This window comes from Maylandia zebra, linkage group LG3, assembly GCF_041146795.1.
Source record: "Maylandia zebra isolate NMK-2024a linkage group LG3, Mzebra_GT3a, whole genome shotgun sequence".
Lineage (NCBI taxonomy): Eukaryota > Metazoa > Chordata > Actinopteri > Cichliformes > Cichlidae > Maylandia > Maylandia zebra.
This window is the reverse complement of record NC_135169.1, coordinates 25,453,728-25,480,976: the sequence shown is the minus strand read 5'-3', so window position 1 is coordinate 25,480,976 and position 27,249 is coordinate 25,453,728. Positions and strand designations below refer to the sequence as shown.

Here is a 27,249-nt window from a genome sequence, read left to right as displayed (position 1 = left end):
GGACTACTACTATTTCTTCTTCTTCCTACTCTGCTGTGTATCCTTCCTTAGTCTGTCTCTAATCTTATCTCCGTGTCTTGTTTTTAGGTTACTGTAAGTGTTTATTGCAGAGTCATGTTGCTCATCACAGTAGTGTGCTGCACACACTATGACGACTGCATAAAAATCTGATACTGGATAAAAATAATGTTGGAAAAAAGTCGGTGGCACGGCGGTTAGAGCACGGTGGCACGGTGGTTAGCACTGTTGCCTCACAGCAAGAAGGTCCTGAGTTCAATTCCACCATCAGGCCGGGGTCTTTCTGTGTGGAGTTTGCATGTTCTCCCCGTGTTTGCGTGGGTTCTCTCCGGGTACTCCGGCTTCCTCCCACCGTCCAAAGACATGCAGCTTGTGGGGATAGGTTAATTGGATAATCCAAAATTGTCACTAGGTGTGAATGAATGTGAGTGTGAATGGTTGTCTGTCCCTGTGTGTTGGCCCTGCGACAGACTGGCGAACTGTCCAGGGTGTACCCCGCCTCTCGCCCTACGACAGCTGGGATAGGCTCCAGCGCCCCCCGCGACCCTGAAAAGGATAAGCGGAAGCGAATGGATGGATGGATGGATGGAAAAAAGTCTGACTGCAAGGCAAGTTTACACTATAGCATTTTTGATAGAAAATGAAGAAATTTGGCACATTGTTCACCAACCTTGATGCTTTTTGTCTTGCAACAATAAGTATTACATGTTTATTTATATATACATATAAGCCATTATTTATTTTTCCTGCTGCTCGTGGTTGAGATATGAGTGTAACATTGTTGCAGTGAGTCTGAGCGCTCAGATGTTAATTTGGTCACTAACAGGGGCTCAAAGTCCAAGTTAGTGCTGGTGTATAAGGTGAAATTGGTCCTACCACCAACAACCCACTTAATGAGCATGTTTGTATGTCAAAGATTTGGCTTTCACTCAGAGTTTTCCTAGACAGTTTTTTTGGGAAGTAGATCTTTTCAGATTCCATTTGTTTCCTTTTTTTCTCTTTTCTTACCACTGATTACTTCCTTGAGGAAGTAAAAAAAGGGGAAAAAATGAGCACATGCTTTCATCAATCTCGTAAAAGTTTTAATAGCAAAGTGATGGAAAGTGTTTCCATAGAAAAAGAAAAACAAAATAAAAACAAACACGAAAACACTAGACATTATGATACAGACTTATAATTTACTTATAATTTACACCGATGTTTGTTTGTTGTTGTTTTTTTTTTAAATTCTACACGCGAAAGGTGAGCGCGAGAGTCCTCGGTGGACCTGCTCGCTGCTGAAGTCAAAGTAAACTTTATTGTCATCTCCGCGTGACGTTGCTAATAAAGTTACACAATTACACAGTGAATTTGTGTATTGTTTGTATGTATGAATGAATGAATGAATGAATGAATGAATGAATGAAAAACCACAGTTTTTGTCTTGGCCGTGTGATTTTATTTTGTTGTATTTATCTGCGACACCTTAAAGGCCGCTCAGTGACAATATTGTCGGACATTAAACTGGTCCGTGGCTCAAAAAAGTTTGGGGACCTCTGATTTACAGTATAGGAGCAGTTTGTCTGGAAACAACAACTGCAATCTGCACATTCATAGGCTTTTTTATTGAAATAAAATTCATACTTGTATATTATGTACTATACGAGTGGCTGAATAGGCGCAGTGGCATGAAATAATAACTTCCCGTCAAATGTGTTAAACCTAAAGTAAGGAGCCTGCTTTGAAAATGTCAGAAGGAACATAGGAAGTAGACGTAAATTACATATACCTGAACTTTAAACTGAAGCAATACATGCATAAGGGTAGAATTTTGTATTGCATGAACTTATTTCAAGCTGCAGCAGTAATCGGATTTCCTGCAGAGAGGAAAGGAGGCCGAGGTTTCTCCCGTGGGCCACACGCAGGCCTCAAACAAGAAGCTGCAGCACGAACATAACTTGTACCTAAAACATGAATTCAGCGATATTAATGCTCACTGTGATCTTTGAAACTTTGGATAATAGCGTTAACTCAAATGTGTCCCAGATAAAAAATAATTCGAATTATTTTTTTAAATTTAAAACACGCGTGATGTGATTTCGTTTTTTGTGTTGAATTCTTATTTGGACGGAGGCTCCATGGTGGAGCACTGCGGGACTACATAACAGTGTTAACAGAAGGACTGCAGGTAGACTGAAGAATATTTATCGTGAATTACTGAAGTAATTATTCATTACGCAGACATTCATTGAATATTTAGTGCCACAGCTTGTATGAAGCGCCTTTCCTGCATCCTCAGTGTACATATCGTGCCTCCTGTTCTTCTCTTGCTTTGCCTCCGCAGTCTAAAGGCCTTTACACACCACAGCCGCAGCTTTCCTGGGAATATTAAAAATATTTTTCACATAATTTCACGGGACGAATTTGCAAATTTTATTAATTTTATTTGATTATTTGCATCAAGCTCGATTTCCCAATTTCTTCGCAGTTCTGAAGAACCACGATCGCAATTAACACACGCGTCGGTGCTGACTATAAAACGACATGTATATAATCAAATGATCCTATACGAGGGAGTACTAGGGCCACATTAATAAAAAAAATATATAATATTGACGATTGATGTGTATATAATAAAATGATCCTATTATACCTAAGACAGCGCGATAAGGAGGAGGAGGAGTAAAATATATACGATTGATGATTTTGAGATTAAAGTCAAAATAATATTTTGAGAGGAAGAAACTCGAATTACTTCTGTTTCCAGAAAATCTTCCACGGCTGCTCTGCAAAATACTTCGTGTGGACGAGACGGCGAAAGCGTCCTTTGGAATCAGTTTACTGTCCGAGAGAGTGATTCTCCTTCATCACGTAATCACGATGCGTGTTAGTGGTTTGTCTCGAAAGTGCGACTGTAATTGTAACCCCGAAAATACTATTTCGAGTTCAATCACAAGAGGACATCGATTTTATTTATTTTTTTTAATTTTGTAATTGGTCGTCATACTGCTCTAATGTGAAACCCGGCTGGAAAAGGAGATGATGGGCTACTTACCGCTGCTGGCGATCCCTGCTTCTCTTCTTGACCTTCAGCCTAACGATAAATGGATCCCCCTCTCTTTATTCTCCGTCTTCATCTTGGCTGTAGCAGAAATATCCCTCCTGATCTTCCTCCTTCGCCTGCCGCAGATTTAAGGAAAAGTCTCCACGTAAGAACCGGTCAGGTGATACAGAGTGTCGGCCGTCAGCAGTCCCGTTACCGGCGTCGGTGCAGGATTTCCGCTGGAACACCATGTTGGTGAACATCGCCGTGTGTGCACATCCGTTAAAAGTTACTTACTTGTTGAAAGCTACTTTATTTTTCAGTGTTACTGTAATGAATCCAGTTCTTCTTTGCCAATTCAAATATCTTTGTAAAGCTATTATGTTATATTTGTGGCAATTGACTATTGTTGGCGGCTTAAACTGACTCATCCATAAGAGATGCGCATGAATCAATGTATCTACTGCAATGTTTGTGGTGCTTCTACGACAGATGTGTTAGGCACCTGCAGTTATTGCTAACACGAAGCCCATAAAGCCCAGTTTAAACACTCATTTTAAACTAATAAACTAGCTGCGCTTGTAAATGTTTCTAACTTCAGTGACGCAGCCAAAGGACTGATGATCTTATGCCTTTCACAACACTCGCTTCTTCTCAGGATTTACATTCACATCTGGGGTTTTACAGAAAGTAATCCGTGAACTGTGATGGATAAAAGCTGGATGAGCTGCTGTCATTCATGTTTCTGGTGTAGTCTGCTATTATAGACTAATGGCGATGCAGACATGCCAGTTGGATGTGGTTGGTTCCTCTGTGCTGCTGATAACAGACATTATGATGGCGTAGACATAATTAATATTAATAATAATTCAGTGCTCAGTAAATGCACAGATAATTCGTAATAAGCATTTTAAAAAATTATATTTGTATTCTAAGTGTGATTATTGAACCAATATTGATCATTGCAGATAGTTGTGGCAATTGTTTTTTTAAATGTGAGGTTGTCGTTGCAGATTTTTTTCTGATGTATTAATCAGATATTTTAACCGTGTCATATTAGTAACAGTAATATCACTTTCTCACTTTAGTATTGGAAGACGACTCCTGACACCAGTTGTATGCCTGCATGTAGAGTGTAATCACAAGTGGGCCCCGTGTTTATTGCACCTTCACAGAGGGCCCATTGTAAGACATCCAGGCACCCTGGTCAAGGGAGGAGACTTTTCTTAGAGTGGGAGGTTCAAGGATGAGCTGGACTGAAGGGATATCTGATGTGCTGTGGATTGTTCTTTGTTTGAGTGTCTGTGTGTGTGTATAAGATGTGAGGGCGGTGGCCAAATGTCAGAGATCACCCTGGTGTTTTGGCTGGGATGTTTCTCTCCACACTGCAGTGTGTTTAATAAACCCACTTCAAATTATTGCTATACTATTGCTATACTTGTATAGCAATAGTATTGCAATACTATTGCTATACTTGTATAGCAATAGTATTGCAATAACTTGAAGTGGGTTTATAGCAATAGTATTGCAATACTATTGCTATACTTGTATAGCAATAGTATAGCTTTTTTTTTTTTTAACCAATGGTCCTTTACAACACATTCTCCACTTATTATGTCATTGCACATACTTAAGTATAATTTAAAGCTTTATGGAAGATATGTATGTATGTTTGCCTGATTCCAGCATGGCAACAAGTCTTTAATGAATTTTGTTATTGTAGAGACAGAATGTGAAAATGAATGCATCCCCCTTCTCTTCTGCTACCTTCCTGTGTGCTCATTTGTCGTGTCCAAAAATAAATAATTGAAAGGCTGAGTGTTCACCTTTAATGGGGAAAAAAAAAAGTGTGAACATCCACATGAAGTGAATTATTCAGAAATTTCAGGTTAAAATTCTTCTAAAACATCAGATTATTTGTGATACTTTCATGACTTCTTATTATTCTTTGCGCTCTTCAGAGTATCCTGTCTGTATTTTTATCTCAATATCCTGTTTTTAGGTTAGTGTGAGCGAGTGTAGACATTGGTTGAATCTTTGTAGAAAGAAGAAATGCGTGGGAGTTTTCTGTTTTTCCTGCACACTTTTGGCATCCATGCAGCTGGTGCTTACCCTGGTGCTTACACTTATTGATTACCGTACTGTTACTTAAGCTTGCTTTGAGCTCTGTGTGGTTTATTCTTTGAAAAAATGAAAAACGACAGCACATCGTAACCTGCCAAGTCATCAAAGACAAGTAACAAAGGTTTAAGTCTCACTTTTCCTTTGAACTGCCCTTAAAACAAAAACAAACAAACAAACAAACAAAAAAAACCAAGTGCCACAGTGTTGTTTTCATCTTTTTTCTGCCTGCACTGTGACACACAGCAGTGTTGTTATGGGCCATACTTAATGTTACTGTTTGCAGTTAGAGACGTTAAGAAGGAGAAATGGCAAAGTCTGTTTGTTCATGTTGTTCGTGTCAAGAAGAAAAATCAGCATTTGCAATAAAGCGCTGCTGATATAAGTACAGGGTGTTGTTAGTCGTTGGCTGAGTGCAGTGTTTTCTACTTTGCTTTCAGATTTTTCACCCAAGCAGAAATAACAAGAATGAACTGTTATTACAAATGTATAAACTTAATATTGTTAATAGAGTTTTGATTATTATATGCACTAGTTTTGGTCACAAGTGTGGGTAAAAGCTGAACTTAGTTTTAAAGTGAGAACAGTTTCTGAGTGTGGCTGTGATCTACCAGATACACAAGGCATGTTGTCCTCCTCAGGTCACTCTTTGGCTTCAGCTGTAAATTATAAACTTAAAAAAATTGGTGAATTTAAAAAAAAAGAAATAAGTTCTTCTAAAGAAAAGGAATTTATGATTGAAAGAATCATATATCTCTTCTCCAAACTGGAACATCTGTTGTTTTGCTTATTTTGCATCCAGAGAGATGAGATGTTACAGGGGAGGCGTAATCTGTGATCAGTGGGTTAGATTAGTCAGGTATATACTTCTCTCTTTTTCCACTTTGAGCTTGGCCCGGGCGCCAGGCCAGGCCAAGCTGCCTGCTTGGCAGGGCTGCCTGCTTGGCAGCCCTGCCAAGCAGTCTTGGGAGTGAGCCAGTACATACCTGAGCCCTGATGCACCGACGCCACCAGCCACCTGCAGGGAGTGTGGTTAGGGGAGGTATTTAACTGTGTTTAAATATTCATTCAGGAATTTTTAACATGACATGAATGGTTGGCTGCACTCATTCTGTGAGGATTTGCTTCCTTTTTTTCCTTCTTCTTTTTTTCACAAATATTTTCTGTTCCCTTTCATTTTTCCTTCCACTGATAACTTCCTAGAAGTTAGAAGAAAAAAAAAAACGGTGCCTATTTATCACTTTTGAAAAAATAAAAAATGCTGATGTCTGGGCTCTGAGCAACCATGTGTTGTTTTTTTTTTTTTTTTCTAAGAAACGCCTGACAGTTGGCTGGTTAACTAGTGTGGTGTGGAGTGGGAAGCTTTCGGCTAATAGTTCTTCTGGAATGACCTTATTCATACAAAAATGCTATTTTAATATTGTCTTATTATTGACATGTAGATTCAGATACACAAATGAAAACAAAGTGTTACGTGTGTGTGTGTGTGTGTGTGTGTGTGTGTGTGTGTGTGTGTGTGTGTGTGTGTGTGTGTGTGTGTGTGTGTGTGCTTTAATGATTAATATCACTTAATACTACTTAGAAAATGACAAAGTCTGGCTGTTCTAAAGCAAAATATGAAGAAGCAAGGGCTGAGACAAGACTTCTCTTAAGCACATTAGAACTGTACAGCTGTGCTCATAAATGGGGGTGGGTTTCGATAATTGATTTTCCAATTGAAATCGATTTTAGCTTGAATAGCGCAATTTGTTAAATCCTGAATCGATTTTTAAATATAAATGTATTTTGCCAGAAACCAGTTTCAGCAATCACCAAACAGCTCAAACAGCAAACCAGAGCAGGTAAATGGATTCTGCACAAAGACGTAAACACAAAGCGCGGACCCAACGCATCAGGATCAGTGAGCTGTCGGCTTTCTCACCCGACGCCACAGACACGGGGCTGAAAAGCCGACATATCACAGATTCTGATGCTGCAGGTTTTGTCACTCTCCAACCAAAATGGATTGAACCAGGAGCAAAAGAAGATCCAAACTATGCTTCACATTTCGCTTCACTTAAACTTTGTCATGAATTCACTATTACTTTTGCCGTTTTGCTTCCACCACGATAAAATCCCAGTGGTTTAAGCTGGTTTAGATATTTCACTCTTGCAGTTTCACAGCATCCTGATTGTCGTTCTTCAGTTGAGTTTTCACTGGTTTTCAAACCATCAAACACTTTAGATTCACACGTGTTTGTTTGTGTGTTGCAGGAGTTTCGCTCTGAATCCTGACCTCCTCTTTGTGCTTCTGTGGCTCGTGGGACCATAAATTGGTCACCGTGGCGACCAGCAGGATGATTGAAAGTCCCCCGTCTGACTTTCTGAGGTCAGCCGCCACTGTTAGTGTTTATCTCATATTACGTCACATCTAAAATCCTGTGTAAGTATGAATGAATGGTGATTAAATTAAACAAATAAAATGTATTTTTCTTTTTTCCAGTGTTCACCATCACTCTGCTCTGCAGCTGGTCTCCTTTTCCACAGTGCAGTGACACAGTGTTGAAGAGGTGAGTGTGTTAGTGTCACAACGGGACTGAACAGACTCACGTGCAGGCTCTAAGTTTAGGAAACACAAGAGTCTTTATTACAGCACAGCAGGTGATCTATTTACAAAGGTGAGGGGAAAGCCGGGCTCCAAGGGTCCACACACAAATGGGAAAGACGCTGAAAGTCCACACGCACTCCGTCCACTCCTCACGCTCCTCTTCACACTCCACAGAAAACACGATGGCGCACTCCACTCCTCGCACACTCGATCACTCAGGAAACACAGGGGTTGGTCCAGCGACGAGAAACGCAGAGCTGCCATCTTATAAAGGAGCTGGAACACTCTCGTGATGAGCCACAGGTGCGTGATTGCAACCAGGTGCGTGGGTCAAGGGCAGGAGCCCACAGGAGAGCTCCGCCCAGGCAGAGGGAGGAGGGAGAGAGAGGAAGGGAGAGAGCACGAACAAAAATGAAAGTAAAAACATGTAGCCATGCTGAGCCGACCGGGTAGGCACAGGGACCCTGACAGTTAGAGGAAATGTTCATGTCAGGGTTAGTCTGTATGCACTCAGAGGTCATTTGTACCTGCTGCTGCTGCTGCTGCGGTTGTAATGATGTAAACCCTGATTGGTTGGATAGTTTGGTAGGATTTATCATTGATAAAATGACACAGCACTTTGGAGTCTGTACCTGCTAACTCCAAACAGCTCACAACTATGGCACACAGCAAACATCTACAACTAACCACAACATGGCAGGCTGTTGTGACCACAGGAGCACGTCTAGGTGCACACTCTTGTATCCATGCCTTTCAAGGATAACCTCAGACTTCTGAAAACTACGGAGCCAACGTACGGAGCGAGATCTCGCAAAAGTTTTAGCCGCATTCTTCGGAGGCCGCCAGCTCGAAGCCAACCGGGATGTCAAGGCACGATGTGCCGGGAGAGCGGTGTTCCCCCCGGCTGTAGCAGGTCTCAACCTGCCGTTAGCTTCGAGATGGTGGGTGTCAGACATCTCCGAAAACGTCGGAGCACTTTTGCAAATATGTGATGTCTTGTAAACTGAGCAGATATTTGACATTTACACAACTACATTCACACCTCAAAATATCTTAAAAGTTATTATTGTGACCCAGAAAGAGTAATATTACAACTAAGTAGCTGCCGCCATCAATCATCTTAATTTTTTTTCTCCCATGTCCCTTGCGGGGCTCCATAGAAAACCAAACACAAAAAGTAATAACATAATGACATCAGGCACTCAGCTGTTCTACAACTTTTACCTCAGGGGATTTGAGCCACCTACAGATTCTCCTGTACCTGCCAGCACACTGACACTTTGACTATCACAGGCCTGTGTGTGGACATGTGGACGCTCTGTGTAACAATGATATTCATTTTAGCACTACTTACTACTGACACGCAAGAGAGGAAGGTCAGTTTCCATTTCTGTGCTTATATCTTACTAAATGCAGGGTAATGACTGTGTAATGTGTTGAATTTAATGTAGTGGACTGTCTGAGCACATCTGCTGATAAGCTGAGTCAATAGAAGCACATCCTGTAGATAAGCAGCTCTAAGATTTACTGTCTCAGCTGCTCTGAACGAGTCCTCTGAGCTTCAGCCGCAGACACAAACCCTCAGATTTATCCAGTCAGATTCATTTACAGGACCTGAGGGAGCAAAGCAGACACAAACTGCAGAATATTTTATTTATTGGTCTGTCAGCACCTAATCAAGCCTCTCTGACCAACTATTGTTGAAGTGCTGGCTGATTGTGTGAGGCTGCAGCTCCATCTGTCTAATGTTGGTGTAGAGATCATCCTTTCATCAGCTGCTGCGACAAAACCTTAAAGCTCAGATAGAGATAACAGGTGTCACACAGTAACTGTGAGATGAGCTGTATCTGCTGATGGGAGGCTGAGGTGGAGGTGGCTGTGATAAAGGTGCTTAGATTTGCACTGGGAATGACAGCTGTCAGGTATAAGAGATAACTCTTTATTGTCATTGCACAGTCATACATAGTACAGTAGTACAATGAAATTGGAAAACTGTCCTACGTCGGCACTACATATAACACAACACAACACGATATGACACATCACAACGCAACAAACAACACAACACAGTATATTAACTTAGTATAAAAAAGAAGAATAAGTGTATGTGTATTGCACACTGTTATTATTGCACATTAATTATTATTGCACCTTGTTATAAATATAAATATTATTGTTATCGTTTTAAACATTGTTACCTCCCCCTTAAAAAAGTCCAGGGAGGTATCCAGTCAGGTCAGCTATTTACATTGATCAGGGCTATTGCCCTGTTGTAAAAGCTGTCCTTGAGTCTATTTGTTCGGGACCTCAGCAGCCTGAACCTCCTGCCAGACGGCAGCAGCTTAAATACCCGGTGTCCTGGGTGTGTGCAGTCCCGTAGGATGCTGCGTGCCCTCTTGAGACAGCGAGTGCTGTACAGGTCCTTCAGGGAGGGAAGAGGATGTCCAATGATTTTTTTGGGCCATGTTGATGACCCTCTGGAGTGCCTTTCTGTGTGCTGTGGTGCAGCTGGAGAACCACACACCGATGCAATATGTGATGGACTGGTTAGTTTGGACTGTAGAGGATTATATTAATTTGATATTGAGCTGGGAGTGGTGGGACGACTGCTGTGGTAGGTGTGACAGAGCAGAAGTGAGTGATTGAAGGAGAATGATTAGTTTAATAAAATGAAATAAAATGTCTTCACATGTCTGTGAAATACTCAGCTTCAAAATAGAAAGTGCTGTCTCACTGTGACATCTGTTAGAGGATAGTCTGTACTAGAGATGGACTGATCCGATATTACATATCGGTATCGGTCCGATACTGACCTACATTACTGGATCGGATATCGGAGAGAAATAAAAAATGTAATCCGATCCTTTAAATATCAAAAAAGCAGCTCACAAAACTTGTGAAACGGCGTAACTCGGCTCATAACCGTAGCACGTGGGAGCAGTGTGCTCACGTGATAGAGCGGCTGTGTGTATTTGTTGCCTCACTACCAAACCAGCATTTCATCTCCGAGGAAGTGATCCCAGAGAGAAGTAGAGCAAGTGTGTAAGTCCATCTCTGAATGTTTGTAAAGCATTCCCGCATTAAGCTTAACAACCGATATATGGAGCGGCTGCCTCTTCTTGCTGCTATTTCACTCATGAAACTGATCAATGATCAGCTGATCCACTTTTCTGTCGTGAGTCCGTCTCTCTTCTTTGTTTTTGGCCCACTTTGCACCAGAAAGAGGAAACCAGCGGCTGAACAACAGCAGCACGTTTAAGCTTGATCAGCTGTTGTTAGAATTTATTTAATATTACTTTCTACTCGAGGATCTTTTTCTACGTAGCTGACGCTGGTAACTGTGCAGGGGCGGATCTAGCAAAGTTTAGCCAGGGGGGCCGATAGGGCATTAACAGGGAAAAGGGGGCACAAAGACATACTTTTCTTTCTTATTCTCATTTAAAATGTCGAGCTTTTAATAAATAATTATCTGAATCTTACACCCAAAGTTTTAATCTGGTGTAAAATGTATAGAAGTCAATTACTGTATATAGTAACTGTTAAGTCTAATATACCCTAGTAAGCTATAGTACTTTTTCCTTTGGGAAGGATACCATCTGTGCAGTCTGCAATTCTGTAGAAGAAAGATGTTGAATCTATTTAATTATTCTTGAAAAATAATTTATTTCTGTGCATTTTTTTTCCACACTGCATCAAATTAAAGTTGATTACGTCGATTAAGCATCATGAGGTGGAGGGTGGGGTGTGGTTTCCTTATTATTATTTTTTTTGCTGGGAGTTTGCAACCCTATTAGTTAGGTTGTTTAATATTTCTGCTAAGTTCTCTTTAAAATACCAGAATAGGAAGGATGGAGCAGGTTTAAGTTTATTAGATTGATCAGTATTGCTGAACTATGAAATATTTTGGGTGCAGTGCATTTTTTACATACAGGTATAACAGAATAGCTTTAGTCTTGTAGTTTATTTAAACTTGAGTATGAACTTATACAAAATGCAGCAAGATATTAAAAAAACAGTTTTATTGATTAAAAACACTTTATATCGGTATCAGCAGAAATCCAAATTTATGATATCGGTATTGGACATAAAAAAGTGGTATCATGCCATCTCTAGCCTGTACTGATCTCTCAGTGCATTATGTGCTCAGTTGAATCTGACAGTGTTTGCTGCCACTCACTGCTCTGGTGTGTACACATGTTGTACGGCCATAAAACTGTGAGAGATTCAGTTCTTGAGTGTTTCATGAGGCAGATCCTGATTCTGTCAGCACAGCTTTTAATTTATTTCCTGATGTTCACAGAGTTTCTTGACTCCACATGTAGAGTTGGTTCCACTAGCCTGAGGGCTGAACTACAAACCAAGTCCAGCATAGCTTAGCTTTCTTTGCATTAGCTGGCTCATAAAAGCTCAGATATAACAGACATGCTTCAGTCTCTGTTTGCTCTCACACTGAAAGTGATTTCACGCCTCCTTTCACACCTACTTCAGTCCAAAACAATATTAGAAGAACTGTTGATAGAGATCAATAGAATATATAAGAAATACAATAGAAACACAGCAGTGCTGCAGACAATCGATGATCTTTCACAAGATCTATGAACACTTGGCACATTCAGTATGTAAGCAGTGAGAGAAAGTCCACAACAAAGTTATTAAATCATTGTTGACTCATCTGCAGCTCTGAACACATGACCCACTCAGATTATCTGTTTCCATATGTTACCATATCACAGAGACGCCTTCCTGATAATGAAACTTGACTTTAGGCTCCGTGTACCTCTCAGCCTCTTAAGTCACTCTGTGGTGCTCTTCATGTCAGCTGTGGTATTTGCTGTGTGTTTAATCTGTGCACACAAGTTGTTTTGCATGATAAATACTAACACACTGATGTGTAAACACTGAGAACAGTGACTAACAAACAAACCCATAAACAGGAACGACCCACCTCTTATATGGTTAATGAGAAAAAGTCAGTTTTTTATTTACATGCACAAACCAGCAACACTTTACTGCAAACAACTTCAGACCCTTGAGCAGTTTTCAGGAAGTTAGGACTGAAATAATCTCTGTTGTTGTTTGTTTAATGATCTTAGTGCTGATTTGATCTTTTCAGCTTGTTTAACTGAGTCTTAATGTTAATGCTCTTTAACAGTCTGTGTGTGTGTGTGTGTGTGTGTGCGTGTGCGTGTGTGTGCGTGTGTGTGCGTGCGTGTGTGTCTCAGTGCGATGCAGAGCTGCTCCTTACTGAACTCGACCCTGCAGAGCACTGAGGGCGTCCTGTCCAGCTTCAGGAGCAACTGGCAGGAGTTTGTGGAGGACCTGGACTTCTGGAGGGTCCTGCTGCTGCTGCTGATGGTGGTCATCACCCTCCTCTCCCTGGGCCTCACCTACTACATCAGCAGAGTCCTGCCTTTCTCAGGGTGGAGAGGAGGCAGGAAAATAAATGAAGATCTTTATGTAGAATAAAAACTCTGGTGTTTATTTCTTGTGCAAATCTGATCATTTTATTGGAATCTGAACAACATCATGTGATGCTGTCAGCACAAAGAAGAGAGGACGGTGACTCAGAGACACCGACAGCTTCATGTGTGGCCTAACACCTTTACAAGCACTCATTGATAAAGTCACTTTTACATCCCTGTTTGCTCTGTTACAAGCTGTATATTGCTGATGTTTTGTATCTTTTCATTGTTTTCTCTCACTTGTTATTTATTCAAATGTCTTTGGTGTGAATTTTTCCCTCGCTGGCTGCAGGTATTTATGTGAAATAAATACCTGCAGCCTTTCTGGCTGGAAACAGTTTTGTCAGGATATCTTGATGTTCTTTGTTCAAAGGTTTTCAGTGTTTATTCCATCAAACATTTGAAGTCATTTAATGTGCAAAATGAATAAAATCATGAATGACTGTAATCATCATCAGGTCACTTTATTATCCACTTAAAACTTTATTGGCACACAGCAGCTTCCCTGAGCTTTTTACAAAAAGCAAAGTAAACACAGTAACGACTAAATCTGTACAAACAGGCAGGACAATATACAAATTCCCTGTATGTGTCTGCACATATACTTGGCCAATAAACACGATTCTGATTCTGTTACTGAAGAGCTCTCATTCATCCATCTTGAAGCTAAATTATGCATTGATTATGTAAGCAGATGATTTACAGGCATTACTTGATTTATTGGAAGACAAACACAAAATAATAAAGACAATCTCAAACATTGTAACAGCAGTCAGCCTCAGCAGAAGGAAAACGGAGGATTTCTAAACCTGAGACAGTGGAGTTGCACAGTGGTGCCGTCATAAAGGTGGCGAGTTCAAATACTTAAAGGGATGAGCTGTTGTTGTTCTTCATTCATCAGTTGTGGGTAAAGTCAGGGTTTCCATTTGACTTTAGCATGCTGTGCTGGTCACAGTCTGATTCTCTGCCCTCTTCAGTGCCTCCTCCTCCTCCTCGAGTGCGCACATTAAATTTCCTGTCCCTCAGAAACCAGCAGAGCCAAACAAGCAGGTCAACGATCACAAATACAGCTGCCGTTATGAAGAATGTTCTCCACGACCACTCGGAGCACTCTGATGGCTGCAGAGGACAAGAAGACAGAGCAGAAATATTAGTTAGCAGTTTTAACTGACTTTTAATGCTTTCAGTTAAAGTTAAAATAAAACAGCTTTACACTGTAAAGCTCAACATAAAGGTGAGATCATTTTATACATTCTGTGTGTCAGTCCTTGGTGGACAGACCACAACTCTCTATCTTTGCACATCTGTAAGCACATGTTCCTGCTGAACCGCTGCGTCTGAATTTTGACTGTTCTTTGCTGACAGGACCGGTTGCCTTTGGCCTGTCCTACTAATCTTCATGGCCACGTTACTTAAAGTCTTTCAGTCAGTCTGCAGTGATTAAACTGTGGACGATTAAGGTTTAGAGTGACGTGTGAAACCACTTAAATTCTTACCGTCGGTGTGGTTGTAGGCTGTGAGGTGCTGCCCGGTGGTGGTGGTGATGGTGTGGAGACGTGCAGGTGGACAGCAGAGCGGTGTTTCTCTGTGTTCTCCACGTAACAGTAATACACTCCGTCGTCTCTGAGCTGAGCTCGCTTCACGGTGAGGGACAGGTCTCCTCGCTGGTACCAGTCCGATGGTATGGACACTCGGCTTTCATTATAGCCGTCCCCGTAGGTGATTTGCTTAGACCGAGGATTCAGCTCCAGCACCAGCTCTCCGTCTCTCCTCCAGCGCACAGATTTTACTGCCTGACCGACTGTAACGGAGCGACACGGCAGGGTGGCACCTTCATCCCGGGGTGCGACAAGTTTATAGGGCAGAAAAACATGCAACTCTTCCAGCTCCCCCCTCTGTTTGGAGTTGCAGGTAAACTCGTAATAGCCGTGATCGTTGAAATCTGCTCTCTTTAATATCAGAGAGTCGGCGCTGTAAACCACCCGGTTAATGTAACCCGGTCCCGGCTTCCAGACACCGTCAACAAAGGCGACCAGCTGATCGGTGCCATCCATCAGCTGATGTGTGACTTTTCCCGTCTTGCACTTCTCTGTCAGGGCAAACCTAACATCGTCTCCTGCAGCGGCCTGGATCAGTTTCCCAGACACCCGGCCGATAAAAAGAAGAAGAAGAACAATGTAAGTGAGGCGGACTGATGTAGCACTCATCTTGCGCGCGGGGGGAAAATGCGCGCCGTTCACGCGCAAGCTGACTTTTTATAGTCGGTGGTGAGTGGCGCGGGTGTTCCACACCGTCCGAAAACCGGTCTGAGCCGCATGAGAGCACGATGCCCAATTGGCCAATTGACTTGTCTGAAACAGCGACTCCTATGACTGAACTGTTATTATTATTATTATTATTATTATTATTATTATTATTATTATTATTATTATTATTGTTGTTGTTGTTGTTGTTGTTGTTATTGTTATTGTTATTATTATTATAGATGGGTAAATGCGTTGTTGCACATGACACAGCCGGCGTTGTTACACTTTAACCTCAGATACATGTATTTATGCTGTTTTTATGCGTAATAAACGGAATAAAACACTGATCTTGGCACGTCGCCTCCAGCAGGAAGTGATCTGCTGAGCAGGCACTGCTCTCGTTAGCTACCAGGTTCATTTGACAGGGAAAGAAAAGTGAGCTAGAAACAGTCGAAAATGACAAACTGTCCCCACAGTCTGTGCGGTCAGGGAGATAACGACCTTAGAGAGGTGATACCCAGGCTTATGTACACACCGCAGTTTGGAAACAACGTCTGGACTTCAGGTAACATCTTACTAGCTGAACTTGAGCTAACTAGCTAAAACCTTTGGGAAATATCCAGAAAATGTGGAAGTGTTCAGGCGTCCCCATGATTATTGATGCCGCTCAAATACATCCCAGCTAATGAGACACTAGTTAAGCGTTTCAACTGAACCAGAGGAAGGACTAGAACAATGCTTAGCTTAGCACGGCTAATAAGCACGACGACATCGACAACAAAAGTCTGTTTATAATCCACTTTTAGTGTATCTTATGGTTTTATTGAAACTAGTCTTAATTTTTCTGACCCCAGTATAAGAAAGAAGTTAATGCAATATAATTTTAAAGCGTTTTTATTATTCAACTGGCTGCGCAAGCCGTCACTTTCAGTTCTCCACTGTCGCCACCCTGGTCTGAAAACTACTGTTTTTAAAGACCAGAGAGACACGATTAACCAACTGGCCACAGCTGGGTTGACCAGTCTCTCCCCTTAGCACTGCCCCTTAATCCACTGGACCACCCCTCCCCTGCAGCTGAGCCACAAACCAAACCCTGCTGCCACTGTGACATTTCCTACGATTTACCCACCCAGGCCACTCCTGTTCTCTTGAATACCAGGGGCCTGAGGGTTTTTTTTTTTGTCAGTAGGATGGGGCTTAAATGTGGGTACCTGGGTCCTGCTGGAGGCCAAGGTCTATGGTGGGTAGGTGGTGGAATGTGGTTGTAAGATAGCAAGCTACCGGGGGACTTGACCAGGGTAGGGTGTTGGTCCCTGGGGCCTGCTGGAGGTCAAGATGGTGGAGGGCAAATGTGTGTGCCAGGGCAAGCTACTGAGGGAGTGGACCAGGTTATGATGCGAGTACCCGGAGCCTGCTGGAGGTCAGGGTCAGGCTTCAGCTTTCTTTCTGTCTGCTCAACTGGTTTAATCCCAACATCTGCTCCAGTCTGCACGCAAAATATCCTTGGGCAAGATACTAGATACAGGTTGCTTTTCGATGCATATGCAAATGTTAGCTAGAAAGCAGTGCTCAGAGTAGAAGAACACTTTAGAAGAACATGTCTATTTATTAATACTCAATAATTCCACAACCAGGAGCTTAGCCTTTATTTTCCAGGCTATTTATTTATTTACTCTAATTATTTCTTGTTATTAAAAATGCCAAACTAACTGCAACGCACACATGATCAAAACAGACACAGAACAACCAATTTTATTCACCTTTTAATTCTGTCTAACTAAAACAGGTTTGAATCCGTTAGTGTGACTTTCAATAACTTATAACAAACAAAAGTGACAATATGCAAATATCAAGAATTGCTGGATTTCTTTGTGTCTACATGACTCGCACGTAGTTGAGTCATGTAGACATGTAGTGCACTATGTGCACATAGTGCACTATGTGGTGCACCACGTAGTTGAGTCATGTAGTTTTCTTTATTTGAATTTCAGCAATCTCTCTCCAGATATTTCACTGGTGATTATTTTTTAATTATAATGAGGTGATCATTGTTATTTGTTCACAAAAAGGTCAAAAGCTGTGGTGGAAAAAGTGGCCAGAAATGCACAGGAAGGATTGTCATTCCCGAACAGGTCAGCCAAGATTTTCAGCCGTCTTTTCCTGTGCTGAGTCACACATGTGCTGTGATGAAACTTGTTAGACCACCAACATCTGTAGTGTTTCTCATTTTCTCCCTGAGAACTGTGGATGATGTTTAATGATGATGTTTAATCGAAGTCTGATCAGTGGGTTAGTTTGATCAGAAATTTTCCTGCTTTTTCTTCTTTGTATACTTTGAACTAATGAAAAAAATGAATCTGGCGCTCACACTGTCTGTGCAGTCTGCCAGCAGGGTGTCAGTAAAGAGCAGTGTTCAGCCCATAAGATCAGTCTGTGTCTTTCTTATTGTTTTGGAGGTAGAACTCTGTCGGCATGTCAAGTTTCTTTCTGACAAATGCAGAATCTTGCAGTAAAATCTGCCATCATTTATCTTTCCGGCGTTTCCATTGTTTATATTGAAGAGTAACAATGATGGAGTGACTGAGCGCTCAAAGTGCCTGTTAGTGTTGGTGTATGAGGTGAAATAGTCCCACTTACTTTTAATTTCAGTTTTCTGTGAGTCACAGCTCAGCAGCATGAGATGTTCATTTATAGCTTTTTGTGGAAGTACATGTTTGCAGATTACATTTGTTTTCTCACTGATCAAGCTAGAGAGGGAGAGCTAGTGTTCTGACTCATGCTGTAGACGAGTGGCTCTACGAGTCCACAGTGTTGGCTTCACTCAACTATGAAGGCAACACTGTGTAAAGAAGTGCTGTCTGTTGTTCAGGGAGGTTTATAATAAAGTGTGGCTTGTGGTGGGTTGTGTTGTGGAAAGTAGTTCCTGTTACATTTGCTGTGGGTCAGGATGCAGCAGGCATCTTAACACTCACAGCTGTGGGTCACATATGCAGTTTGTAGTTCTGTTCCTGGTGAACTCTGCGTGAACTCCCAACCAATCAGCATTCAACAGACTTCTGTGTCCAGCGGGTAGTGGGTGAACACCCCTCTCTTTATGAATTACTCTCAGCAGTCAGGCCCTCGTCCTCCTTCAGGAAGGCCAGGTTTGTGTCTGCTCCTGCTGAGATCTTTGTGTGTGATGCTGACTCGTCTCCTTTGGGCTTGACTCATTTTTCTCGAGGCTTCTGCAGCAGTGAATCTTTCTGCTCTGGTCCTATTAGCCTTATTCACTGTAATCATTTATAATGTTGTTATTGTTATTAGGCGTGGAAAATTAGTTTAAAAATCCAAACATGATTTACACAACTTTCCATTAACTTCAGCGCACCAAACAACCAGTTCTTATATTAAAAAATGGGGAAGAAGGATCGACAAATTCATGGCTTAAAACTATCACAGTAGAACTTCTTCTTTTCTTTTGTTCTCCACTTTCTTCAGTTTACTCTGTTTTTTTTTCTTTTTGAGGAAACACTGCACACCAGCTGAGATGTGTCATGTTTTTCAGCTAACGTTTTCTGCCACACTAGCTCTTTGCATTTAGAGCACAACGTTCAACTTTGGTCTCGTCTGACCTGAGCACCTTCTTCCACAAGTTTGCGGCGTCTCCTACATGGCTCATGGTAAACTGCACTTTTTATGTCTTTCTGTCAACAATGGCTTTCTTCTTGTCACTCTTACAGTTACAGTTGTCCTGTGGACAGATTCTCCCACCTGAGCTGTGGATTTCTGCAGCTTCTTCAGACTGACCATGGGCCTCCTGGAAGCTTCTCTGACCAGGATGACCAGGTCTTGGTAGGTTTGCAGTTGTAGCATGCTTTCTCTATTTTTGGATGATGGAGTGCTGCTTGAGATGCTCTTGGGATATTTCTACAACTTTATCCCTGTCTGGTGACTTCCTTGGTCTTCATGATCCTGTTTATTAGCTAATGTTATCTAACAAATCACTGAGGCTTCACAGAGCAGATGTATTTATAATGAGACGAAATGACACACAGGTCAACTCTATTATCTAATTCGGTGACTCTGAAGGATCTTGATTGCACTGGATTTTAATTAGGGGTATCAGAGTACAGGGGGCTGAACACAAATGCACTGCACACTTTTTAGATTTTTATTTGCTTAAAAAAAACAAAACGATATTCACAAAGTTTAGCTTTGAGGACATCATTTGCAGTGAAAACGTGATAAATCACTTTGTCTTATTGCAATACTCAGAATGTTGCAAAATGTTTATAAATCACATTAATCTACTATCATGAGGGAAGTATTGTAATAGGAGCCTATCGTGGGCTGTCTGGGGATTCCCGCCTCTAGTTGCCCACCGTATTTATTCGCTGATCTGCAACATTAACATCCATCAGCACAGCCCCAGCAGGCAGCCAGTGTAAACCACAGTGATTCAGCTATCTTTTTGCCACAGTTGCACTGGTGCACCTAACTTTTTTCTTAGGCTCACCAGCACAAAAGTTAGGCATGCCCACATTTTTCAACCGCATCCCTTAACACCGCAGTTTTACATGTGCACTTTTTTTGGGGGGAAATTTGCTGTCCATATAAACAATATTGATTTGTAAAAAGAACGCCAGCTGCTGAACCTCATCTCTATACACTGACTCATCGTTGCTGCTGGTGAGTCCAACCACGGTTTTGTCATCAGCAAACGTGGTTACAGCTGTGTAGAGCGGTGCAGTCATGTGTCAGGAGAGTGAACAACAGTGGGCTGAGAACACAGCCCTGAGGAGCTCCTGTGCTCAGCCTGATGGTGCTGGAGAGGTTTTCGCCAATTTGGACGGACTGAGGCCTCTGACAGGAAATCTAGTATCTGCAGAGAGCGGTACTCAGTTCCAACTTGCTGAGTTAGTCAAACAGTTTTTGGGGGATAATGGAAACCCTCTGTTGTTAGTGTCACAGCTGCCGAGGCAAGCCCTGGGGTATTTGTGGAGAAAGGGACCCAAAATGCAACATGCAAAGGCTGTGATGTGAGTGAGTGTTATTTTTACAAGTGACCAAAGTGGCAGAAACTGGGAACGAGGAATGAAAAGCTACCAAAACCTATACTGGGAAAACTAAAGACAAACCTGAAAACATGACACGAGACGCAGAACGATGAACAAAACACCGTCAAACGCAGACGAACCAACAAAGAGCACAGTCCGACACCCACTATAAATACACACACAATCAGGCATTGAAGCTCAGCTGACCCTAATTCACATGATGACAGGAAGACACAAGCTAAACACAGAAATAACAGATACAGACCATCAAAGTAAAACAGGAAGTACAGTTTTACAATCACACACTCAAGGACATGAACAAAACGCCGGGAGAGCGCGCGGGCAGGTATAACAAGACACAAAAACCAAAAAAACTTTAAGGACTGATACAAAATCAGAAGAAACTAGAATATAATAGTAATAAACTCAAAACGCTGAGTCAGCGACACAGGACCATAACAGTTAGGATGTTGGGTACAATGAAGATTTCTTGACCAAGCATACATTCTCAGATTTTTGCTGCACATGTCGCTGGCAATGACTCAAGAGGACTCCCTCTCAGTTCGGGGAAATGTGGTGGACTGAGGTGAATTTGTTGAGCCGTGCTTTTTCCCCCCTCGATTCTAGAGTCAAATGTGAGGCCATCTGTCTGACAGCTAAAGCTTGGTTCAAACTGGCTGCTGCAGAACGACAATGACTTTGCTTTTCATAACTGACATGTGTGCATAAAGAATTTTATGATAACATCAAATACAGTACTGTTAAGTTCAAGATGGTGCTTAATGATCAAAGTGTGAGAACAAATGTGTACAAGTGAAGAGTAACAGGTGAAGGGGAATATATGATGCTGCTTCACTGTGGTTAGATGTGTGGTTAGGAGATGTGTGGTTGAATGAAGACTTAATCTGGCACCATCGAGTAAAATGTCCAAAGGAAATTTTTTTTAAATGTGCTGCTGATATGACTTTCATCCAGATGTAAAGACAGAGTGAAAAACTATTAAACGACTGATAGATGATCACCATTAATATCAGTTAAAACAGTGACTGAGAGCACAAAAGATCACATTAGTTAATTTTCTGTTTGTGTTCCTGTCATATTTTAAACACAAACGTTAGAGATGTCTTACAGTATACAGCAGTCTAATGGTCCTGTGTGTGTGTGTGTGTGTGTGTGTGTCACAGTGCGATGCAGAGCTGCTCCTTACTGAACTGGACCCTGCAGAGCACTGAGGGCGTCCTGTCCAGCATCAGGACCAACTGGCAGGAGTTTGTGGAGGACGATGGCTTCTGGAGGGTCCTGCTGCTGCTGCTGATGGTGGTCATCGCCCTCCTCTCCCTGGGCATCGCATACTACGTCAGCAGAGTCCTGCCTTTCTCAGGGTGGAGAGGAGGCAGGAAAATAAATGAAGATCTTTATGTAGAATAAAAACTCTGGTATTTATTTGTTGTGCAAATCTGATCATTTTATTGGAATCTGAACGACATCATGTGATGCTGTCAGCACGAAGAAGAGAGGACGGTGACTCAGAGACACCGACAGCTTCATGTGTGGCCTAACACCTTTACAACCACGCATTGATAAAGTCACTTTTACATCCCTGTTTGCTCTGTTACAAGCTGTATATTGCTGATGTTTTGTATCTTTTCATTGTTTTCTCCTCACTTGTTATTTATTCAAATGTCTTTGGTGTGAATTTTTCCCTCGCTGTCCTTATTTCACACAAATACCTGCAGCCTTTCTGGCTGGAAACAGTTTTGTCAGGATATCTTGATGTTCTTTGTTCAAAGGGTTTCAGTGTTTATTCCATCAAACATTTGAAGTCATTTAATGTGCAAAATGAATAAAATCATGACTGTAATCTGCATCAGGTTAGAGCGTCACTTTGTTACCAACTCAAAACTTTATTGGCACACAGCAGCTAACCTGAGCTTTTTACAAAGCGCAAAGAAAACAGGAAAGACTGCAAATCTGTAGAAACAGGCAGGATTAGTACTCGCTGTAAATGAATATACATACAGAACCTGCTCTCACCAATGGGAGAAAACCTTCAGCTGTTACTGATCTTTGATGATTCAGCATTTTAATGAATCTGGGTGACGGTAAGAGAGATGTTACAAAGAAAATCAAACACTTGAGATTCTTGTTTGACATCTAGACCCTCCCCTGGATGTGCCCTGTTAGAAAAGAGAATATCCTGTCAAATTAAGGCTAAGACTGTTAAAACCAGACTGATGTGTTTGACTTCAACTAATATCAGTACATAAATGTGTCACCGCTTTTTTCCGTTACATAATGTGGTAAAGTGCTGTAGGCTACATGTTTGGTAAAAATTATTTAAACAGAAGTGGTTTTGTTTTGGTTCTGGTTTTTGACTGTGTGCTATTCACAGCCCTGCAATATGACATCCATATTAACTGAAGTCATGTTTAGTCCACATAACGGTTTCAGTGAACCATGCACTGCCCAAAAACATTCAGACTTGCTAAACCAAAACAAGGCAAAGCTTCAGATAAACCTGCATAAGGTTACTCTACATTTACACTTTGCTCTTTGAATGCTTTGCCTTGCAGTGTCACACCTAAGAGGATATTCAGTTTTAATAAGCTTCACCAGGCCTTTGCATGTAAGTCTTCATCATGTTCAGTCATCTGATGAGAAAAATCAGCCATGGCATATCACCTTAATTGTCAAACTCATTGTAAAGGCTCTCGTACGGCCCACTTTGATCTCAAGGGTGCAGAACCAGAAAAACTCCCCTTTGTGTCAGTGTGAACAGTATGACTCATGCAGTTTTACTGCATGATGTAGAAATACTGCCGCAGTGATGAAAGAACACGTGCTCACTAGTATAAAAACAAAAGGTTATGGTACTGATTACAACAAAAAGAGAGTAACTCATGTTATTTCAAAAAACAGAAGATCTGAATATATAGCAAAAAAAAAAAACTGTTAAAGAGAAAATACACTATATATATAGTATATATATGTGTGTGTGTATATATATATATATATATATATATATATATGTGTGTGTGTGTGTGTATATATATATATATATACACACATATATATAACATTTTCAGTATACTCCACAGCAGTATACTGAATTTGTACATCACTTATTCTACAGTTGTGCAGCGGGGCAGATTAGAGCATAGGTGTCAAATTCTGGCCCGCGAAGCCATACCAAATTACTATTAGAGCTGGCCTACTGGTATTAAACAGCTAATATATATATTGTTTAATATTAAGCTTTGCTTGTTCCATATTCAGTTTTCCAGCAAAACTTATTTGAGTCCATAAGAAAAGATTCATTCCTATATCTGGAGGAAGATTTTTTTTTAAATAAATATTAATGTTAGCCCACGACTTTGTTCCAGTTTTGAATTTTGGCCCACTGTGTATTTGAGTTTGAGACCCCTGGATTAGAGTGTCTGCTGGGCCAAATGTGGCCCCCGGGCCTTAGGTTTGACACTCCTGCCCTAGAACATGCTGTCCATCTTCCTTTTTTCGCTGTCTTAGTGATGAAATATAGGACATAATGTTATCAATGTAGTCTTTTGTATGTGTTGACAATAGCACATGTAAGAGTCATACGGCGTTTTGTCAGTTTTCAACCAGTGAATCATTAATTTGACCTTAAACACTTTGGTGGATGTGAGCAATCATTACATCATTTAATCCGAATTTTGTCGGAAAATACAAAGAGAAAAGTTATGCAGTGATTTGTGTTAAATAGTAATAAATTTATACATGCTGACGTAACACTTGCCGAACAATTTGTCTTCTTTGTATCCGCATTAGAAAATGTTTGTGTGGAGAGTGAAAGTGGAGTGGAGAGGGTTTGCTTCATTAGTAGATTCTGAGAGGTGATTGGACGCATTTCCGATTCTTATTTAACAAAGATAAATGTAAATATACGTCTACAAATATTAAAATTAATCCAAGAAGCACTGTGGCCTAAAATGTATTCATGTGAATTGTTGAATGGCAGAATCACGCGTTTGACGTTTATAAAACAGCTTCTAAAGGTGAGCCTGGCTTTACATAATTTATTTTCATTTGTCAAACCACGTGTTTCCGTCTGGAAGGAGGAACTCTTAACCTAAGCCGAGGCCTCCGTGATGGAGCAGGCGACCACGAAGTGTCCGTGAAAATGTCCGGACTTCACCGTGAACATACAGGAGGCCTGTGAGGCCTGAAGGCACTGAAGGTGAACGTGTGTCACCTCACTCAGGCAGTGGTGTAAGCACACTGTTTATTTAATCACACACAGCTGAAGCAAGATATTACAAAAAAAAGGAAATTAAGACAATAAATGAAAGTTTTGATCGGTGTAAAATGCATAATCATAATTATAAGCTGCACACATAAATAAGCTGAAGCACATTAATAAGTTAAAGGTTGCCAGGTATTGATCCTAAAAGTCTTCAGACATCTGCCTGGGACGTATTTGATGGATGGTGGCCATTCATCTGCAGAGGAGGAGGATGGCTCAGAGGCTCCGACGCCCCATTTACATCATGGTGTTCATCTCTGGGTCCAAAGCGTCGGAGAAGACGTGACAAGTACGTGGAGCAGTGAGATTTCATCAGCCATCCACACACAAGGCCGCAAACCAAAAAGCCCACAGCTGTGATGCAGACAGCGACCGAAGTTCCCAGTCCGCTTACTTCTAAAGTCGTCTGTGTTGGCTGCAGAGGATACAAGAGCAGAAATGTGATCAGATTCATGGAACTTTATATGAAGCTGTTTCAGGTTTGATTAACGCGTTTCTGTCTTTTTTTTTTGTCCCGTTTGGATCTACGTTTGCATGGGATTAATGAAGACTCTGTCATTTTTAGAAACTCCCACCATGCTGTCAGAGAAGAGCTGATGTTAATGCTTTTAACACATTCATGTCGTTTGATGTTTGAGCTGATAAATGGTAGATCTGAAATTTCTAGATTATTACATAGTGCCTGTTCTACATCTATCCAAGGTTCATCTAAGAGGGTGTGTTTAAACCATCTAGAGATGAACTGAAGCCTGTTGGCTAAAAAATAGTGATTAAAGTTAGGCAGATCTAATCCTCCTCTATCCTTGGTCTTTTGTAGTGTTTTTAAGCTGATACGTGGGGGTTTATCTTTCCAAAGGAATTTAGAAATATACGAGTCTAGAGATCTGAACCAATCTTGTGATGGCTTATTTGGGATCATTGAAAATAAATAGTTTATTTTTGGCAAGACCATCATTTTTATAGCGGCGACCCTTCCCATGAGTGATATGGGTAAAGATTTCCATCTAGCCAGATCGCCTTCTACTGTCTTTAAAAGTGGGATGTGATTTAATTTAGTTAATTATGAAAGCTTAGGAGAGACATTAATACCTAAATATTTAATATTTCCAGACGCGTTTCTGTCTAAATACTCACAGACACCGATGTAGGAGGAGGAGTGCTGGTGGTCGGATCCGGGCTGCTCTCACTGACCTTCAGCCTCGCAGCAGCTGGTGTCCCTCTCTGTTCCGCTCTACCTTCTTTTTGGATGTAACAGAAATAATCCCCCTGATCTTCCCCCGAGCCCGCTGCAGGTTTAAGGACAGGTCTCCGTGTGAGAACCAATCAGCTGACAGAGACAGTCGATCATCAGCAGTCCAGTTACTGTTACCACCGCACGAGTCTCTCCTTAACACATTCTTCCCGTCTTTAACCCAGCGCACAGACCAGCAGGTGCCAGCTGTAGTTGCATGGTAGCAGGGCAGGCTGCGCGCTTCTCCCTCTGTGACGGATGATTCGGAGACCACGACAACCTCCACATGGACAGCAGACACCTCCCGACCGCCGCACATAAACACATAACCTCCACTGTCCGTGTAAACTGAGCGGTTAAAAACAACAGAGGAATTGGGACTGATGCGATCTCTGAAACTTTCCTCTGGTGTCCAAACTCCGTGTCCGTACGAGGCGACATCCCGGGACTGAGGCTCTGTTTGGCGAAGTTTTCCATCTACATCAGTCGAACAGTTTCCACGAAGAATAAACGAGTCTCCTAAAATCACTTTCACATATGGTATACTACCCTCACTAAAAACTCCCCCAAAGAAGAGCGCAGATAAGAGCAGCTGAACCAGCTCCATTCCTACGTTGAGAAACTGTCGCGGCCGGTATTCGGCTGAGACGCTGTATAGGTCAAGCCCGCAATGTTTTCACTCCACGATCCGTCTATTCCAAATTAAGTGCTTGTCTAAATCCAGCTAGCTTCACCCTGAGAACACACTGACCGTACCTCTGTAGCTTTGCATCTCCGGTGCAGTTTTGCTGCATTTAAAACACAACGTTAAACTGGGAGCGGTGAAAAGCGGAGCCTTTATTTAACTCGGTATCTTTTATTTTGAAAACAGCGGAGCGGAACAGAACAGCGCATGCAATCCCTGCACGGGGAAGGTTCAGTTCTGTGGCCACACCCCGTTCATTTGTCATTCGTCTCGTCTGCATATCAGCACGGTCTTATTCATATACACGTGTTTGCGCAAATATGTGAAAATTGGATCGCACTGGTTAGAGTGACAAACTCAATCTAGTCAGCGAAGACTGAAAAAATACACCAAAGAGGAATGAAGTTTGGTTGACTAGTGACACAACCCGTGACCCCAACCTCACACTTGCTCTTTTTATGGTGTCTCAATAGTGAATCTCTTCCTGGGGCAGGCTAAATATGTGTCATTAGTGATGTAGTATGACATGTTCCATAACGGATTTATAATACGGATACAC

The 27,249-nt window shown here is 41.6% G+C and overlaps 1 protein-coding gene and 2 long non-coding RNA genes across 4 annotated transcripts in view; 2 read left to right on the top strand and 1 right to left on the bottom strand.

Annotated features, from left to right (window-relative positions):
• LOC112434021 (uncharacterized) overlaps window positions 1–12,958 on the top strand; it is a 53,110-nt gene extending 40,152 nt beyond the window's left edge. For both annotated transcript variants that reach the window (XR_013096470.1, XR_003023845.2), the window contains 3 exons: window positions 7,415–7,529; window positions 7,644–7,710; window positions 7,923–12,958. This is a non-coding gene — a long non-coding RNA (uncharacterized LOC112434021). The remainder of the gene's footprint in view (window positions 1–7,414; window positions 7,530–7,643; window positions 7,711–7,922) is intronic.
• Window positions 12,959–13,589: 631 nt separating this feature from the next.
• On the bottom strand, window positions 13,590–15,417 carry LOC112430695 (uncharacterized). The gene is made up of 2 exons (XM_076882170.1): window positions 14,707–15,417; window positions 13,590–14,329 (listed from the first exon to the last, which is right to left on the bottom strand). The coding sequence occupies exons 1-2, from the start codon at window positions 15,415–15,417 to the stop codon at window positions 14,108–14,110; spliced, it is 933 nt and encodes a 310-aa protein (XP_076738285.1). The 3' UTR covers window positions 13,590–14,107.
• Window positions 15,418–15,808: 391 nt separating this feature from the next.
• LOC106675099 (uncharacterized) lies at window positions 15,809–23,323 on the top strand. Its single transcript, XR_013096477.1, has 3 exons — window positions 15,809–16,021; window positions 19,176–19,287; window positions 21,677–23,323. It is a non-coding gene; the product is annotated as an uncharacterized LOC106675099 (long non-coding RNA).
• The last annotated feature ends 3,926 nt before the right edge of the window (window positions 23,324–27,249 follow it).